Here is a 19,118-nt window from a genome sequence, read left to right on the forward strand (position 1 = left end):
AGTCTGAGTTCTTAAGAAAACAGTACATGCCAAATATCTTGCCAACTGCACACCATTTTAGCTATGTTTTTGACTCCTTCCTGTCTGCAAGTTTAAAGGATGGGTGTGGTCAGAGGTGTCAGCCTTTGATGAAGTGGAAAGGCTCTTGGCCTTTTGGTTCTCAGTTTGTAGCTAGCAGCCTGTGCATTCAAATGTACCAACCACTGTATCCAGGAGCAACCCAAGATTATTATATTAGCTTATTCATACTTCGTGTGTTTTTGGTCACTTTGGGTCCCTTCAGGGAGAAAAGCAGGATGCAAACATGTAAACCATGATAATAATAACTTTCACTAGACTTTAGCTATTTTGTTACGTGAACAACCATGTACAGTACTTAACATATTCTGGGAAGCAGTATGTATTTTGAAAAACAAAACAAAACTAAAAGACCAGTTATTAAAACGTAGGCTTCCACATCCTGAAGTTAATATAGAAGATAAAAATCCATAAGTTATCCAATTCGAATTCAGGCTCTAATACAACAAAATTACAGCTTTAAGGTAGAAGCAAATTTAGTGGTTTTGGCTTCATTTATTTATTTTAAAAAAGAACTGGGCACAAGCAGCGCACACCAGGAGTACAAACTGTTAATAGATAAATTGCAAAAAGCTGTTAGGCTAGTATTGGACCAGCAATAAGAATGTATTTATGGATGCTTGCCTGCCTGACAATGCTCCATCCATAAATTAATCATAACTCATCAGAGAATTTCTGTGAACACTACTTAACTATAATCAACTAGTATCTCTAATTAATGGACAACAGTATAGTTTCAAGTTGTTTGTATCATTATAAATTCTGGTGGCCTAAAGGATTTGAGAGCAGATTTCTGGATTATTTTGCTTATGTGTTAATGTGTTAATCGTGTAACGATTTTAAAGTTGGATTGAAATTTGTATGTTTGTATGTCTTTAAACTGAGTGCTGAATAGGAGAGAGAGAGAGAGACAAAGAGTGGCCATAAAAAGGCAGGTGAGCTGTGACTGAGTCTTGTGAGGAGTGCCTGGAGGAAAAATAAAATAAAAGGGAAGATAGATTATAATAGGGGGGTGGAGACAGTGAGAGAGGGTTCTGTGTATGAAGGAGAGTAACTGTGAAGAGTCTGTGCTGAACACAGAGAAAGAGATATGTGACAGATCTGTGTGAGAGGAATCTTGGCTGTGGACAGAGGCAAAGCTACCAGGGGATTGGGGGGTGCACGTTGCACCAGGTGCCCCTTGTGGGAGCGCAAAAATTGCAGGTCCGTTTGCTTTTTTGGTATTTTTAGTGTTTTTCAGTTTTTGGCCTACAGGGGGTGCAGTTTTTAGGCTAGCAGCACCAAAATTTCAGAGATTTTTTGGGAGACTCTCCTGATGATACCACCCAGGTTTGGTGAGGTTTGGTTCAGGGAGTCCAAAGTTATGGACTCCCAAAAGGGATGCCCCATCCCCTATTGTTTCCAATGGGAGCTAATAGGAGATGGGGGCTACACTTTTGAGGGTCCATAACTTTGGACCCCCTGAACCAAACTTCACAAAAGCTGGGTGGTATCATCAGGAGAGTCTCCTAAAGATACCCTGAAATTTTGGTGCTGCTAGCTTAACATTTGCATGCCTGACAGCAGGCACCCACCAAATTTCCCCAGATGCTCCTTTTAAATCCACCCCCTTTGGCATGGACTTAAAGGGAGAATGTGAGGTCCCCAGTTTAAACATTGAAAGTGATGCTGTTTCAGGGTGGGGGAGAATCCAACCCAAAACAGCATCACTTTCAATGTTGTTTTAACTGATTTAAGTGATGCTATTTGGGGGTGGATTCCATGGGGGGGGGGGGGCAAAACTCATGGGGCACTTCCAAAAAAATTATGCAGACTTTGTACTTCATCAAAACAAAAGCTCCACTGAGCAGGAAAACTCTGTGGCTGTGCTGCAGTTTCCCATTCAAAAGTGATCTGGGTCTAGATTTGGATTCTTGCAAGTGTATTTATTAGTAACCTATGGAAATGAACAATCATATCCATTTCAAAAGTCTGAATGCAGACACGCACGTCATATAGAATGCTTTGTGGCTACGACTATTTTTCATCAGAACTTGAGAGATTGTTTTTTCTAACACTGTTTTCTGCAGCTACACCTGCTAAGCAGAGACAAATGTGGGGAGAGTGGTGAAACAGATGTTACAACTTCCCCCAATTAGCAATTGGCAGCCAGCCCCCAGCCCCCAGTCTGCAAGATGCAGCAGAGGCTCATCCCTTCAAGCTTGACCAGTTACCCTCTGGTATGACTTCAGAAAAATGTCTTGTCACAAAGAAGTGCCTATGGCAAAATGTAGCATTTAATACAAAGGTCTATGCTTTTCGTTCCTATGTAAGGGGCATATGAGTGAACAACAACTCTCTTCCTCTTTTAATGATAGCTCCAGATAAAATGTCAACAGCAAATACACAAGAGCAACCTGGGAAGTAAAATACATTAAGGCATGCCCAGACTGAAATTCTACTTTCTATCAAAATATGGAACTCCTCCAGAGGCTGCATTTCACAGCACAGATAGTGACATGATTTATCTTCTGGTTCAGTTAACACCACTTGACCAATAAGTCACACATTCTCTGCAGTTCTGCAGTAAGCTAAGCTGAATGTCCAGGCTCTGGAGATTAACTGGCACTGTACTCCAAACAAGACTCCATAAAAAGCATCATTTATGTTCCATGAAAGATTCTATGAGAAACATATTTTAAATATAAATAAAATTAAGTAATTAATATCTGACAGACTGCTTAACTCAGCAGACTGGACTCAGCAGAGCTCTTGGACTTGCTGTGCAGCCAAGACACATGGCACACATGACAGAAAGTGAGATATTACTGCTCAGCCTCCCTCCTCCAGTTAAATGGACCAAGCAAAAGGAAAGCAATTAGAGAGGAAACAAAGAAGGAAACCATTTAAGAAGTTAAGAGGGCAGCTTCATTAAACATATTATGGATGGGGAATTTTTCTAGAGACAATTCTACAGCAATAATGTGGTTGGTTTGATAAGAACGGAATATGCTGAATTTTCTAAACAAAAAGCAAAAATTAGGTGAATACTAATATGTGAAGTACCTACACTGATCATAATAGCTACACAGCTATGTTAGGCCTCCTACTGAATAAGAGCTATTTATTTTAAGTGCTAGTTTTGTACTCCAGCATTACCACTCAGGGACCAGCTAGATTCAAACCCAGTAGCACCTTAGAGACCCACAAGGTTTTTGTGATTAAATCTTTCAAGAGTCAAAGTTTCCTTTGTCAGATCAGACAAAGGAAGCTTTGACTCTTGATTGTATTCCGAACATCTTGAGGGTCTCGAAGTGCTACTGGACTCAAAACTAGCTTTCCTTCTATAGATGAACACAACTACCCTCCAAATAATTAGGGACCAGTTATACAAGATTAAAATAACACTCTATCAAAGCATTTTTCATACTGAACAATAGGCTTCAGTTTAGTATTCCTATTCATATCAAAGAGCTGTTCCAGCAGCTTCCATCCAGGAGATGCAAGTCTGGTCTCTGAAAAGGTGCTATTTTTTTCTGTGGTTAACAAAAACTGTGGCTAAGCAGTGCTACACGGTCCTTGTCCAACCCAAATTCAAACTGGTTCAAAAATAATGTAGCCTGTGCTGTTTTCTGTTCAACAAGAAGAGCAGATGCAAATATGTGGTTCTGATTGATGGAAAGAACAAACAATGACTGCCTTATCTAACACTCTAGAAGGTGTTCTATGCAGGCAAAAAGCCCTAGACATTTCCTCATATTTCAGATTTCCATGTCAGTTATCACCTACAAGAAATGAAGATGGCTAAAGTCTACAATTCTGGGAAGATTATGAAAATATTTCCTACTGGTTGATATGATCGCAACACCACAAATCTGTTCCTACAGTGATGTTTCTACTAGTGAGCTGAGCTTTTCACTGTCTCTTTTGCTTTTCTTGATATATCTACTATCACCCAGAAGACCCCCCCCCCCCAAATCCTGTCAGGCTTTAAAAGTGAGGAGGTTTAATTCTTCAGTTGGGTGGAAGATAACAGATGTTGAACAGTTTCCCTTCCTCCTATCCATAGGGACCATAGGGAATACATGGGATAATGGACAGGACAGAGCATCCCAGCGAGGTGCTGACTGGAAAGATTGCAGGATATATGAAAGAAGAGGACCTGGAAAGGATAGCCTCTCTTGTCCAGGAATGCTCCCTGAGTGGGAGGGCAGGACAGTTGTTTTGAGGATCTGAAGAGATGGGAAAGGAGGTTCGACTGAAGCCCATTTCACTTGCGCTCATCCCATTGCATTTATGGAGGTTCCATCATAATCTCTGTACACTCAGGTCAATGTTCAATGGAGTCCCAGAGAGACTTCCAATGATGCCTGAAGCAGGTTGTTGAGATTTATCTTTTTCATGGTCCAACATAAGGGCTCCAAAGAACTAAGATCAGTTTCAGAGCTGATTATTAATGTTATCACTGTCAGCAATTTTATTGGCAAAGAGCTTTTTCAGTGCTAGCACTTTGCTGACAACTTACTTGTTGCTTTTAAGTGATTGTTGTAATTTATATTTTTACACAAAGCCTTTAATGGCTATGAAATTGGTTGGTTTTGGTTACATGCTGCTGTTGTTAATGCTGAATTCTAAACCTTTTACTAAGGATATTTTATTTTGTTTTATTGTAAGTTATTTTTTGGTCTTTGAGCAGGGTAAACATTCAAATGTGATAAACACAAATAGAACATAAAAGCAATGCTCAAGAGGGTGCATATTTTCATCTTCCTTAGCACACCTTCATCTATAAAAGAAGTTGTAAATGTTCTTAAATCACTGACGCATGAAAGAAGTCAGATGACAAAAGGAAAATCCTCCAGGAATACAAATGATCTCCCAGTGAACAGTTTAACAATAACTGCTTTTGAAATAACACTCTTAATTTAACCTTTTGACCTATATTATGAACAAAGGCTAACAGGCCAACCAGTGGTAGGGGGGAATTGGGTTGCGGAGTTTCCATCAGGGTTTCCATCGGGGTTTCAGCCTGGAAACGTCTCCCTCCCCAGCCAGTGGGATTTTTCTGGGCAGCTAAGGTTATTTGGATGTTTTGGTCTGTCTTGCACTGCTGAAGTCCCTTTTCAGGCAGCGCAGCGCCATCCCCACCCATTGCGGAGCTTCCCCCCACACTCTGGAGTGGGCTGCAAGAGTCCTAAAAATCTGTTATATCATTTCTTACAATGAAACATTTTGGCAAAATGATCCTGACTGTAAGTGTCTGTAATAATGTCTTTTCACGGTGTTCTTGTTCAAAAACAAGTTTCAGCTAAGCAGATGGTTTATATCATTTGATTACTGTGTATTAAATGACCTTCCAGATTATCTTCTAAAGTAGCCAAATTTCTTCAGTATTCCTTGCATAGTAATTATAGTATTACAGAAGCATTCTTGTAGAAATACTATGCTGTCTTCTAGATTTTGTCATCTGCCAAATTCTGCAAGAAGTTGCAATCTGGCATTTTAATTCCATTGCATAACATTCAAGCTGTGCTAAATTGCATACATTATGACACAGTATACTTGATGCCCAAATGGTATTTTGCAAACACAACACCATTTCTAAATAAAAGTATAAAACACAACAGTCACTATGAGAAAGAGAAAGCAGGAAAAAATTAGATTCAAACATCCTTAAATTCAGGTTTACATCCCTGTACCAGCAAAATTATTACTGTATATTCGGAGCAAGAAAGAAATGTCATGTGAGGAAGAATTTATAAAATGGAAGGTGTACTGTGAATACAACACTGAACCAAACAATATGGATACAACACTGCACCAAACCTACTGATGATGTCCTAGAGATCATCACCTATTCAAAGGGAAAAGTTAACAGTTGTTTTGTAGAAACTGTCAACAACCATGTCATTTGGTTCCAAATGTGACATGTGCATGCATCTGTTAAATCAGACTAGCTTGATTCTGTTACAAGTATCCCTCTATTTATGGATAAGAATGTCCTGGGGAATTATTAGGAGTTATTTCTTGGTAAGTATGTAGAAGATTACAACCTAAATGTGTTAGCAAAACTGACTTGGTACTGGTGAACCAATAACTTTTTCCTCTTCTTCTTACCAGATAAATACTAGAACTGGGGCCCCCAATGTTTTACAGCCTATCGGCAGTTTGGGGGTTGTGATACAAGATGATGGGTATAATCACAAAAGCTCACAAAAACCCAAACTTTATCACACAGCTGATCAACATGTCTGCGGCCTGGTGTAGAAGTGGCTGAGACAGGATCAGCTACTGTACTGTGAGAGAGCATGAGCTCCTTCTCCTCAGCAATGGCTACTGCCTACAGCCCCTCCTTTTCCTGCTGTGAAACTCCTTTTCTGGTCCCTGGTGGCCACCATGTCAGGATGATGAACTTGGGCTTGGCTGAGGAAACCTCTGTCTGTCACTTTACTGTCTGCCTCCTGGCACCTGTGGAAGTACAAACAACATTTATTCCTGGCTCCTCCCCCTCTCTTTGGCCTGGAGTTGTGATGGAGCTTCTGGAAGTGGCAGCAAAGTTCACTCATTGCCCAAGGAATCTCTGCTAGGGTTCATGGAATGGATGTGACAGGGCTGAGTGTGCTGGATGTGGAGGAAGTTGCAACATGGTTTCTCATCAGCCCCTCTCAGCCATATCGATGGGTGGAAGAAAAGGAGTGTACCAGCAGGCTACACTTTAGGGACCCCTGAACTAGAATATTAAGAATCTTTGAAATAAGAAAATATTCTTCAAAACAAAGATGTTTTCCTATCTGTGTGAACACACATGGAACAGCAGAATATTCTTGGCTGAGAAATATGCAAAATTCATTATTATCCATTTTTTCCTTCTAATCTAGGTTTATTGTCTTCTCTCTTCTTTTATAATGGTGGATATTTAAATCTGTTTATTTAAATCAAGATGCAGCTTTTCACTTTTGGAAATGTGCCTTGATTATTCAGAATGCTAAAAGCACTGCCATTAATCCCCCCTCCAAATTATGATTTCTCAAGTATTAATAAAGCTAATCCGTATTCCAGCACAATCAGTTTGGAAACTTTACAATGCACAGAAACACTGTGATTTGATGGGCCTACTACTGAAAAAAAGGAACATGCAACTACACAGTGTCAGAAAACAGATTAAAGTATCTATTACAAATACTTGTATGGGGATATTAAAAGACTGGCAAATAAGTTATTTCTGGAATGCTCCATTTCTGAAAAAAGGCATCACATTGTGTAAGACACTGGTTAGTTGAAAAGCTATTTTATCAAGAGCATCTGTCATGGCAGTTAGCCAATAAAAACTCCAACTGAGTCAATCTTTAAACAGAAAAATCCACATATTAGTAACCAGCATTCAAAAATGCAACTCTAAGAAGCAAGTCTTTGTCTATCCAATTTAGAACAACAGCCTGCTAGGACAACAAATGCATACAATCTCTTAGGCCCCCCACCCTAAAACTCACATTAAGGAATGATCTCTTTATACTTTCATAGGTTCAGATCAATTCAGTGCCTTACAAATGTAAGTGGTCCAGCTGGCAGAAGGACAATAGGCAGCCAGGTCACACTTAATTAAGGCTAGAGTATCATACCTGGAAGACAGAAAAGGAAGAAACCCAAAAGGAAAAGAAGGAATGACCCCAGGGGAAAGAGATTATGAGTGATCTGGACCCAAGGAAGAAGTGTTCTTGCTCTTTTTGGCCATCTTACAGCAAGCATTTATAAGGAGGCTCCATGACACTAGTTACTCCATCTCAGTTCAGAATATGTTGCTAATAATGGGAAGAAGCTCCAGTCAACAATCTAAGGAAATGAATACAAATGGTGTAATTTCAATAATTACATGCCTATCCTACTGCATCCCTGGGAAATCTGGGAGCGAGGGGGGGGGGTAGGGGAGGCACTGAGGGATGTACTTCCATGGTGTAGTACAGTAGAGTCTTTTCATCATAGTTTCTGTGTTAACTATGCCAATCTAGCAGTCTAGCAGCCATCAACAAAGTTACTGGCATAGTCTGTATATGAATTAAAGGTATCAGAGGTAGTTAACAGATTAAAAACATATATAATAAAAACACAGATTAAAAACACAAATGATAAAAACACAGATTAAAAACCATTAAAACCAAATAATACACATAATCACAACACTTAAAATCAAGCTACCATATACAGAAAAAATACACATATGTAAAAACAACAATTAGAACTTGCAGCAGGAAAAAGAAATTACTGAGGAAATGCCAGATGAAAATTTTCAGTTTCTAGCAGCAGATGTCAACAGAAGGAAACAAGTAGGTCTCTCCAGGCAGAGAGTTCCAGAGTTTTGGTGCCATGGTTCAGAATGTCCTCTTTTGGTTGCTACCTGCCTAATCTGAGAAGGCAGGGGCATCTGAAGCAGGGCCTCAAAGGATGGGTATGCTACCTGTTCAGGCACAAAAGTCCCTACTAGAAGGGTTTTTTCTCCATTAACCAAAAAGAACCAATTTGACACTTTTTCTATGGAATCTTCAGTTACTAGTACATGGTAATTACAACCACATTTCTATTTGCACATGCCCTTTACAGTTTCATTATCTTCAGATGACATATGTTCCTTATGGATCCAAATATGTAAGAATATAAAAAAGTCAAGTTATAAAACCACGTGTTAAATGCAAAACAATATCAAATTGCTAAAAATTCTCTATCATGCTGTTAGGAAAATAAACTGCCATTCATTTAACAATTCCAGTTTCTGTAATAAAAGCCAGGTAAATTGAGGCAGAACCCTTCTTTCCTTTAACACCTTTCAAAAATCAGTAACAGAGATGTCTTCTGCTGCAACAGTCTTACATGGCCAAAACCATAGTGCACCCATTTCCCCAGGAATTTCTGTCCAGAGACTGAAAGCAAAAATTAGTAGGCAGAGCAAAGCAGAATTATTTGTGGAAAAATTCTGTACCTTACAGTAAAATCATAGGAACAGGATGCCAATACAGTGGAGCTAAATGGTGAAAACTGAAGAGAAAAGAAACACCAAAAGTATTATCAGTATGAAATACAGAAGATGCATACACATTCATAATAAGTGCAGTTTTGTAATATAACACCATCAAAGATAGCTGAAATCTGGTGTAATGTACTCACTATGAGGTCTACCATGAAGAAGACAGTATCCATTTCATAATACAGTTCTGCCACAAAGTTTTTGATGCTATTTTCAATTCCTTACATGATAAGGGGACGGCCTGCCACGGCTGCTGGAGGTGGTGGCAGACTGGGCGCTGCGGTTCCCCAGACTTATTGTTCTGGGGGACTTCAACGTCCATGTCGACGCCACCTCATGCACTAACAGTAGCAACGCCCGGACCACCAGATTGGTCATCCCATGGCGGCAGCTTTGGGCCTCTCTTTGATAAACTCTGGCCCCACTCCTTGAGGCCGGTCACCACTCTGGATTTCGATCTACGAGTTGGGTTAGATTCAGGTGTAAATGTGGTCTTTATCCTCTTGTGATAGAGGTGCCATGGTCTTGGATCACTTTATGCCCCTGGAAGGTTACTGAGTTGGAACATGCCGCAACTTAACCCGACTAGGCGACGAGCGGATTTTTTTTGCTTCGCCAGCCGAGCACTTATGGATCCTGTTGGATTCCTGAATGCTCCTACGGGATCTCCCTGAACCCCACCGGCACCCTTGATGGACTAGTTGGCGGACTGGAATACCTTGGCCTCTTTAATGCCACGGAGGTTGTTGCTCCCCGGCCCTCTCACGACCGTCCGATCTCGGCTGGCAATCCTTGGTATAGCGAGGAGCTTCGCTGTCTGAAGCGGGGAGCTTAGGCGGCTAGAAGCGAGTGTGCGGGCCGAGGAAGTCCCGGTGGCCAGGCGAGGCTGCTTAGCGCTTAAGACATCTTAAAGCAAGCGTTTATGAAGCTCGCCTATGAGATATATGGCGATGAAGGAGGCGAAGAGAGCATTCTTCTCCTCCCTCTCGCGCATCTGCTAGCTCTGGCGCCCAGCGCATAAGCTGTTCCTCGATACCTATTACGGGTGGCTTACCTCTTTATTGGAGAGTTCAAAAATGATCAATTGGCTATTAGCTGTGAGGCATTTATGAGCTATTTCAAGATGAGATAAAGTCGTAGGTCGCTTCCGCCATGGATCCTTCCTTGTCACCCTTACCGAGACAATTTGCGAAATCCTGGAGGCTCCCTTGCCATCTTCTGGCCCTTGTTCCTGGCCCAGTTTTCCCTGCGTTCGGAAGCCGCTGTTGACCAGAGGCCCCTGAAAACGCATGTTAAGGACCTACTACCTGTCCTCTGGATCCGTGGAACACCTCTTGGCTTTATTAAACATGCCGAGAGGAGCTACGACCCCACCTTGTTGAATATCAGCAATAAGCTCCCTTGAGCAAGGAGTCTTTCCTGGTGGAGTTGAAGGGAGGCGAGGTGGTCATCGCCCACTCTTAAAAGCACTGTCATGGGGCCAGATCCCTGAGTGATCTGGCCAATTACCACTCCTGTCTCGAATCTTTCGTTTCTGGGGAAGGTAATAGAGACGGTGGGGTTGGAGCATCCTCAGAGTTTTCTGGAGGACACATCGGCCGCTTGATCCTTTCCAGTCCGGCTTCCGTGATGCTGGGCATGGGGCGGAGACTGTTCATCGCCGCTGTATGCACAGACACGCTCCATATGCAGCTTGACCGAGGGGCAGAGATCGGCGCTGCTGGTATTATATGAGATCTTTACCGCAGCGTTTGATGTGCGCTTCTCGATCACGATCTTTGTGACCCAATCCGCCTGGTCGCTTCCAGGGGTCGCGGGGCACTGTCCTTCAATGGATTGCCTCGTTTCTCCGGGACTGGAGTCAGCAAGTGTGGTGTGGGGACAAAGCCTCCTGAGGGTGCCCGCTTCATTGCGGTGTACCTCAGGGAGCGCTGCTGTCCCCACTGTTAGCGATTTTAACTTTATCTATATGCTGCACCCCTTGCTCAGCTGGTACGGAGACTTTGGGCTGGTATGTCATCAGTATGCGATGACTTACCCAGCTCATTCTCTGTCAGAGTGGAGGGGAGCCCGTCCACCGCCCTGCAGCTCTAGCTGCAGCATTTGTTTGGAGGCGGTTGCTGGTTGGTTGAAAAAAAAAACAAGAGCAGGTTAAAGCTTCGAATCCAACGAAGACGAGGAGTATCCTTTGGCTAGGCCGTGGGGGGGAGGTGGGGGGATTTTCGAAGTTGCCGGATTATTGGGAGGGTCTCAGTGGCACCCGACCCTCCGAAGTTCAGCAACCCTGAGGGGTCCCACCTGGATTCCGTCCTCTTTCAATGGAGACCCAGGTGGCCTCATAGGCGAAGACCGGGTTATAAGCGTTTTCGTTATCTTCGTCAGGCCCGGCTGGCCCCTAGCCCCTTTCTCTCCCAGGCGCTTTTGATTCTTGCCACAGCGTGGTCCATGCAACGGTCACCTCCAGGCTGGACTATTGCAATCCTTCAGCTTCTATGCGGGCCTTCCCCTTTGCGGCTGATCCTGAAATTAAAACTGGTCCATGACATGCGGCGGCATCGTTTTGCTCTACTGGCGGTGCCTTTAGAGATCCACATCATGCCCGTGTTACATCGCCTGCACCTTTTGGATCGCTCTTTAAAGCGTATTGGTTTTAACCTTTAAGGCCTTGGCAGCGGCCTGGGAGCCCTACGTTACCCTATGAGGACTGTCTGGCCCCATATGTCCCACATCGGTCCTCGCGATCAAAGTAGAGGCCAACTTGCTGGTAACCCGCCCCCTCTATGATGTCACGGCTGGCCTCCACTAGGGCCAGGGCTTTTACGACCCTGGCCCCTGCCTGGTGGAATGCTCTCCCTCCAGAACCGTTCCGAGACCCCTCGCGGGATCTCAACGAAGTTCCGCAGGAGCCTGTATGACTCGAAGCGCTATTCCACCGGGCCTTTGGTGAGACCAGTCAGCTGATGATATGGGTGCTTCCTGAAACAGCCTAAGCGGTAAAATATTCTCGGAGGACCCGCACTCTGTCCCCCACCTTTTTTTAAAGAGGAGTTTTAAATAGCTGGATGCCATCTATTTTAAATATTTAAACTTACTTGGATTTGAAAATAGTATGCTGCATTTTAAATTTTTTAAACTTTTTGCTTTATCTGTTTGTTAATGTTGTACACCGCCCTGAGCCCTCCGGGGGAGGGCGGTATAAAAAATGAAATAATAAATAAAAATAAAAATAAATAAATAAATAATAAGGCAGGGTTGCCATGAGCATAGGAACTGTTGCATAGCCTACCAACTGTCTGACATATGCTTCTAGCACAGGGGTAGGGAACCTTTAACACTCAAAGAGCCATTTGGACCCGTTTTCCATGGGAAAAGAAAACACTTGGAGCCGCAAATAATTTTTGACATTTAAAATAAAGATAACACTGTATATATTGGGCTTTTTTACCTTTTACTCCACTCATTCTGAGAAGCGCATGGATGCACGGCAAGGATGGGGCCAGCGGCTCGGCCTTGCCGGCCGCCGGGAAAGCACCCGCCCCGCTCGAACAAGGCGGGCGGAAGGGGAAGCCCACAGTGCTGCCCAGCCAGCCGCAGGCAATTGGTGCGCCCGCCCTGCTGCCTGCAAGGCGGGCAAGGATGAAGCTGGCAGCTCAGCCTTGCCGGCCGCCGGGAAAGCGCCCCATCCTTGCAGGGCGGGCAAGGATGAAGCCGGTGGCTTGGGCTTACCGGCCGCTGGGAAAGCACCCGCCTCGCTCTCCAGCGGGAATTTGAGGCGAGGAGAAGCACCGCGGCGTCTGCCAGCTTCGACGGGTGAACGGTCGGTGCGCTCCACTGCTGCCTGCACGGGGGGGCAAGGATTGAAAAGCTTTCGTGACCTGCTCGGCTCGTGGAGACTACGCGGATTAAAGGAGCAGAAGGATTTGCCACATCGCGGCTCTCGAGCCGCAGGTGTCCCTACCCTGAATTTCTATAGCTTGTTAAACCATAAAAAAACTTGAGAAGAACCTGAAGAATCATCTTTTAGCATGATCATATGCTCATTACAGATTTTGCCTATTGTTCTCTTCAGACAACAGCACAGCTTTTAAGGGAGAGATGTAGCAAGAACATATATCATTGCTGAAACTTTACTCATTGGCTCAGAAGGTGACAATGAGTCTGTTCCTCATTAAATAATTGAACAGAATACTGCCAACAACTTTATCTGCTATTACTTGACTTAGTAATTTGTTATGTTTGAAAATGAAAGCTGGGAATCTTGCTGTTTCAGATAAAAAACAAATAGGCAGCATGATTTAGAATCTATAGAAAAGCTAGAAAATTAATTATTTGTCCTTATCTATGGCAAATTACATTATCTAAGGCAATTTACATTTTCATTGAACCTAAAAACTGAACATGAATTCTCAACTCAGAAGGAAACTTGCTATATTTTTTTTCAAAAAAATGCTGCAAAGCTCTTTCCACAATGACTATATCATGATGTCTCTAAACCTGCACCATTTTATATAAGAGAGAGATTATGCTATACCAGTGACACCAAGGACATACTGGGGGCAATTCTAAGGAGGTCTGTTCAATGGACCTTACCCCCAGGAAAGCCTTCTTAAAATTACAGCTATTTTCACCTTAGACTGTCATATTTTGGAATATTACTGCTATTCAGATGGTTAGATTCAATTTTACAAATTGGCAACTGTGCAAGTCTCCCATAATTTGCCCCACAATAGAGAGTAGATACATTACTATCCCTTTGGCACAGATAATAGGGATGAAGTCTTCCAAAAGGCTGCTTCAAAGGTCAAGAACCAGAAGCCAAACTCTTAGTTAAGGAGCAGTCACACCCTATGGAATTTTTGTTTTATTTGCTCTTTGAACAATGGGTTCCAATGCCATATCACAAAACCGCTTATGAAGTTCTCTCAATTGCAAAAGAGCTTTCTTTACATAGTATGACAGCACTGCTGTTCAAGAAACATGAGCCCAAAGTTTGAATACGTGGAAACGTTCACTAAAAATGGTTTCCAAATTTTGTTTGATTTGATTGCTGTTGTTTACGTAACGTAGGTGCTCAGTTTTACTGTTAAACAGCAATTTGTAATCAAATGAGAACATTTTGAAAAACTTACCTTTACTCTTCTTATAGCATAAGTATGGCCAAAGAGACTGAATACTGGTTGCCGGATATTTCTCAAATCCCAGCCTTTCAAACTGCAGTCTACAGCACCTGTTACCAGCAAGTTCTGTTAATAAAATATACAGAATTAGTTCATAATGAATACAAAGCTAAGTTCGAAATGCAACATTTTGGAAATATCGACTGAGAGGGAACCAAAAATAAACTGGTGTTAATGACCATGTCTGGATCCCACGATCTTGCAGCAGGAGATCATGACAGTCACAGATCTTTCCTACTTTGCCCTCTCTTCCTAGCAGTTCTTTCTGATCCCAGGAAAGTTAGTTTCTTCCTTCCTTATTTGTGATCACAGATCATCCAGGACCTGTGTGGTCAAATAATAATTGCATGGATTGGAAGACAGTGTGGGGATGGGACAAAATCACTGTTTCTGCCTTTCAGTGCAACACTGCTGATGGAAGAGGATCTGGTTTCATCATCTTCCCCTCTCCCACTGTAGCCTCCCGACCCATATGTTTATTCTCCATGTGGGACCTGCAGCTATGTGATCTGGGTTCAAATTCTTGTCTTCGAGTCACTCTCCTGCTAAGTATCAATGTGACAATCTCATGATTTTACCAGTGACATTATTTTCTTTGATCATTCTGTAATTGTCATTGATGCTTGAACTGTGTTTTTTCTGTACGGCTCAAGAACTCTGGCTGAAGGAGATTATTAATAATAAAGGAAAGGAATAAACTTCCCAGGGTTGGAAGAATGCAGGAAAGATCTGTGATCCTTGCATCTGCAGACTGAGGGCTCTTTTTCACAGCTGATGTCAGGGTTTTCAATGGAAGAGATGTTCAGAGGTGGTTTGCCCTGCCTCCACATCACACCCCTGGTGTTTCTTGGAGGCCTCCCATTCAGGGAGTCTGTAACTGGCCCAAAGTCACCCAGCAAGTTTCCACAGCAGAGCGGGGATTCAAACTTTCCCATGACCTTGTCCAACTCTTTAACCACTACACCACTCTTACCCCATAAATATGGTTGTTGCGAGAATAGAACAACTGAGGGAAAATTTTATAATGGAATGGGAATGTAGTTCACTGCAGTGATTATTGTAGGTTTCACCTGCTTTTACTACATTGGTTTATCACATGTAATTCACTTTCTGTATTGTTTATAGTATACCTTGCCTTAATCAGTTGCTCACATGGTAATCTCTTTTTTACAATATCCTCTGATATATTGCTGTTTGCCTGTTTTCAGAACAGCTGTCTGAAACTAACAGGCCTTGCTCATCGTTGAGCTATGGACTTCTTCCACCTGATGGATCCCTTCTGGCTTACTGCAAAAATCTTTCATCCCAGTTACTGAGACGTTTCTTTATGCAAGCTCCTCCCCTCTGCAGTTCTCCGTGGCAGATTCCTTCAGGTCCCGTTACAAGCAAGAACTTGTCAGTGTTCGCCCAACCAAGTGGAAACAACTGCTCATATATTCCTGCATTGTTCTCGCCACACTGAACTCAGGAGTCTCTACAGTGAACCTCATATTAATTCATGTCCTGCCACTTCTGACCAAGACAAGCTACATTTGCTTTTGAATGACTGCTGCAGTAAAAGAACTGCAGATGTAGCAAAGTTTTTGGCAACAGCTTTATCAACAACTGCGCACTCCTACTGATCACCTAATAACCTTTTCTATTGTTGTTATTGTTAGTCTGATTCTTGTTTTATCCTATGCCTAATAAAGGTTATGATGATGATGATGATGAATGATAGAAGTGTGGAAAACTTCCTGACCTCCTGAGACAAGCTGTTCCACAAGGAGGCAATTTTATAAATTTCAGAGAGACCGCTTAAGAAGGCTTTGGTTAGATAAGCAAAACAGTTAAAGAAGGGACCAACCGCCAGTGGAAGAGACGCGGGCCGAGGGGAAAGTGTGCCTGGAGCACGCGCTGCATCTACTGCTGCAGAACACCCCGCGGAACGCCCTCAGAACACCCCCTCCACAGTCCAGCCACGCCTCCACCGCTGCTCCGCCCGGGGTGTTGTGCCCCCCTGCCCTATTGGCGCTATACCACTGGGAAGAGGAGATCCAAGGCTATGAAAGGCTTTATAGGTAATAATAAGAATCTTAATTTGAAGTAGGTCAGCTTGTTCACCCTTAACCATTTAACCAGAGAAAGAGGCACTTGTGCAGGATCTCTGCAGCAGCATCAGATGATATGGATGATGAAATATACAGCTGGGTGTCATCAACATATTATGACAGATCCATAAATGATTTCTTCTACCCCAAATCCATGAATGATTTCTTCTAAGTGCTTTATATAGAGATGTAACAGCATAGAAAATAAAACTTAAACTTAAGAAACTCCACAAAGAAGTCCCATGCTTACTTGAGTAAGCACTTGAGTGCAAAAAGTAAAGTGAGAATCAGCCCTAATTGTTAATATTGCTGAATAGTTAGGCACATGAACCTTATATGATAGCATAGAAGTGCAGCTAATGGGTGAGGAATGCTTCAAACAGTTAAGTGGCAAGTAAAATTTAACCTATTTTCTAGAGATCTGAATATAATTATAGACTTCTAATGAAAATGCAGTTTGGGTGCCTGTGCACTATTCAGAACAGAAAGTCCAAAGAGAACAAGATGCAAACTATGCTAACTTGAAACTCCAAATAAGCATTCTTCTTCTGGTTCAGTGGAAGTGCAATGTTGTTCTGCTTGTACACCCGCTTTGAGTCCTTCGGGGTTAGAGCAGTCTACCGAATCAATCAATCAATCAATCAATCAATCAATCAATCAATCAATCAATCAATCAATCAATCAATCAATCAATCAATCAATCAATCAATCAATCAATCAATCAATCAATCAATCAGAAAGAAAGAAAGAAAGAAAGAAAGAAAGAAAGAAAGAAAGAAAGAAAGAAAGAAAGAAAGAAAGAAAGAAAGAAAGAAAGAAAGAAAGAAAGAAATCTAACCTGGATAACTCTAACCTGGATAGCTTTAAAAAGGGTTTGGACAGATTTATGGAGGAAAAATCGATCTATGGCTACCAATCTTGATCTGAGATTGCAATTGCCTTAACAGACCAGGAGCAACAGGAGCTCAGGAACAACAGCCGCAGAAGGCCATAACTTTCACATCCTGCATGAGAGATCCTAAAGGCACCTGGTGGGCCACTGCGAGTAGCAGAGAGCTGGACTAGATGGACTGTGATCTGATCCAGATGGCTTGTTCTTATGTTCTTACAAAGATTGAATAAATAAATAAATAAAAGATATCCTTAAAGTAAAATAGACAAAATATCGATCACGTAAGAATGTAGTAAATGAAGAATATAGGACAGTAAATTTTATGATCACAGAAGCAAGCTATTTTTTAGAGTAATGATCAAGCCAAGGTGAAAATATTTAAAAGCTTCTTGATGAATGAAACAGTTAAACATCTATGATGCTAAAATCTACCAAAATGTTTTCATGATGGTGGGGCATTTCCAAAATTGTTACCTGCATATACATTACCTAGTTACAAAACAGTTTCACACACAAAAATGCAATGTCTCTAGAGGCTAGAAATACATTGTTTTGAACGACTGTACCTGATCATATTTGCACCAGTCACAACTTAAAATCTCAGCCTGGTGAGCTGGAATTATTGTTGGGAGTCTTGGTACCTTAGCATCCCAAATTCTTAAAGTCTGGTCACCTGGAAGAGAAACATGAGTTACTCATTATAGGCCTGTTTCCTAGTATAATCTTTAGTATTTCAATTTTCAAGCTTGGTAAGTTTATAATTCAATACCATGTGCAAAATAAAAATTGCTAGGAAAACTGTATAATTACAGCTAATAATTCTAATTGTGTTAGCAAAGCAAACCAAGCCAATATTCAAGTTCCTTTCTCCTTGTTAGCCTTTAGTCTTTTTTCATTATGGATCTAAAGGGCTATTTTCACTAGCAGGAAGCCCTTCCAGAAGGGCAATGTGCGTGTGCACATCTATTCTCCTTGCTAGCTGCAAAGTTCCACATCACTGCAAAGTTCCACATCACTACCAAGGGTAAAAAAAATAATTACTACAGTAGAGCAAGCAAAACAACTTGCAGAATAATTATTAGCTGGGGATACGTACAAAAAATCTGGGAAATAACCTGATAGAAAATCTCCATCTAACTCCAAAGAGAATTCACTGAAATCAGGAATAATAAAGAAAATCAAAGCAGCATCAGATAAAGAAGATCAGTTAGACTAAGCTGCAGCATTTGAGTAAAATGGCAAAATGATGATTGTATCAATTAACATTAACAGCCTAAATTCCCCCTCCAAGTGAACAACAATATTTAATCAATTGAAAAAGCAAAGTGTAGGTATATATTCAAGAAACATATATAAAGAAAAACTTATTTTAAGCAATAAGAAATTGGACAAAGTGTGAATGGCACTGGCGAATAATAAAAAGAAAGGAGTTGAAGTTTACACATACATGTTGTATAACGACACCTTGGACTTACCATGAATATGACTTCTCTTCAGTGGGACAAAGTCATCCAAACTGGTTAGATCACATCCCCTTCCCTACAGAAAGGGATATGCAAATTTTTGCAGGCTCTCCAGGACGCTAGGGGGTTGGCCCTTCCAGTTGTGCAAGAGCTTGGCTGTTAGAGTTTTCTACTCTAACAGTTTTTTGTGTGTGGTAAGAAAGAGGATAACTTCACCCCACTGAAGAGGAGACATCTTCACAGTAAGTCCAAGGTGCTGTTCTACTGCAGTGGGGCCTAATCATCCAAACTGGTTATTCACCATAGCGGACCGGGGGGATAATTACCGGTATGAAGCTAATTTTCCATACATCAAGTTTTAAGGTAGTATGCGTTGGAGAACCCTATAAAAATGATAAACTACATTTATGTTGTTATATAATC

The 19,118-nt window shown here is 41.9% G+C and overlaps 1 protein-coding gene across 2 annotated transcripts in view; it reads right to left on the reverse strand.

Moving 5' to 3' along the window:
- PEX7 (peroxisomal biogenesis factor 7) overlaps positions 1-19,118 on the reverse strand; it is a 71,956-nt gene that overhangs the window by 21,926 nt on the left and 30,912 nt on the right. Inside the window, exons 6-8 of one of the 2 annotated variants that reach the window (XM_048489866.1) lie at positions 17,799-17,905; positions 14,203-14,316; positions 9,029-9,084 (exon numbers count right to left, since the gene is read on the reverse strand). In XM_048489866.1, the coding sequence (XP_048345823.1) occupies positions 9,029-9,084; positions 14,203-14,316; positions 17,799-17,905 (277 nt within the window). The remainder of the gene's footprint in view (positions 1-9,028; positions 9,085-14,202; positions 14,317-17,798; positions 17,906-19,118) is intronic. The other variant, XR_007243945.1, reaches the window with a different exon arrangement.

The sequence above is a fragment of the Sphaerodactylus townsendi genome, linkage group LG01 (genome assembly GCF_021028975.2).
Source record: "Sphaerodactylus townsendi isolate TG3544 linkage group LG01, MPM_Stown_v2.3, whole genome shotgun sequence".
In the NCBI taxonomy this organism is placed as follows: Eukaryota; Metazoa; Chordata; class Lepidosauria; order Squamata; family Sphaerodactylidae; genus Sphaerodactylus; species Sphaerodactylus townsendi.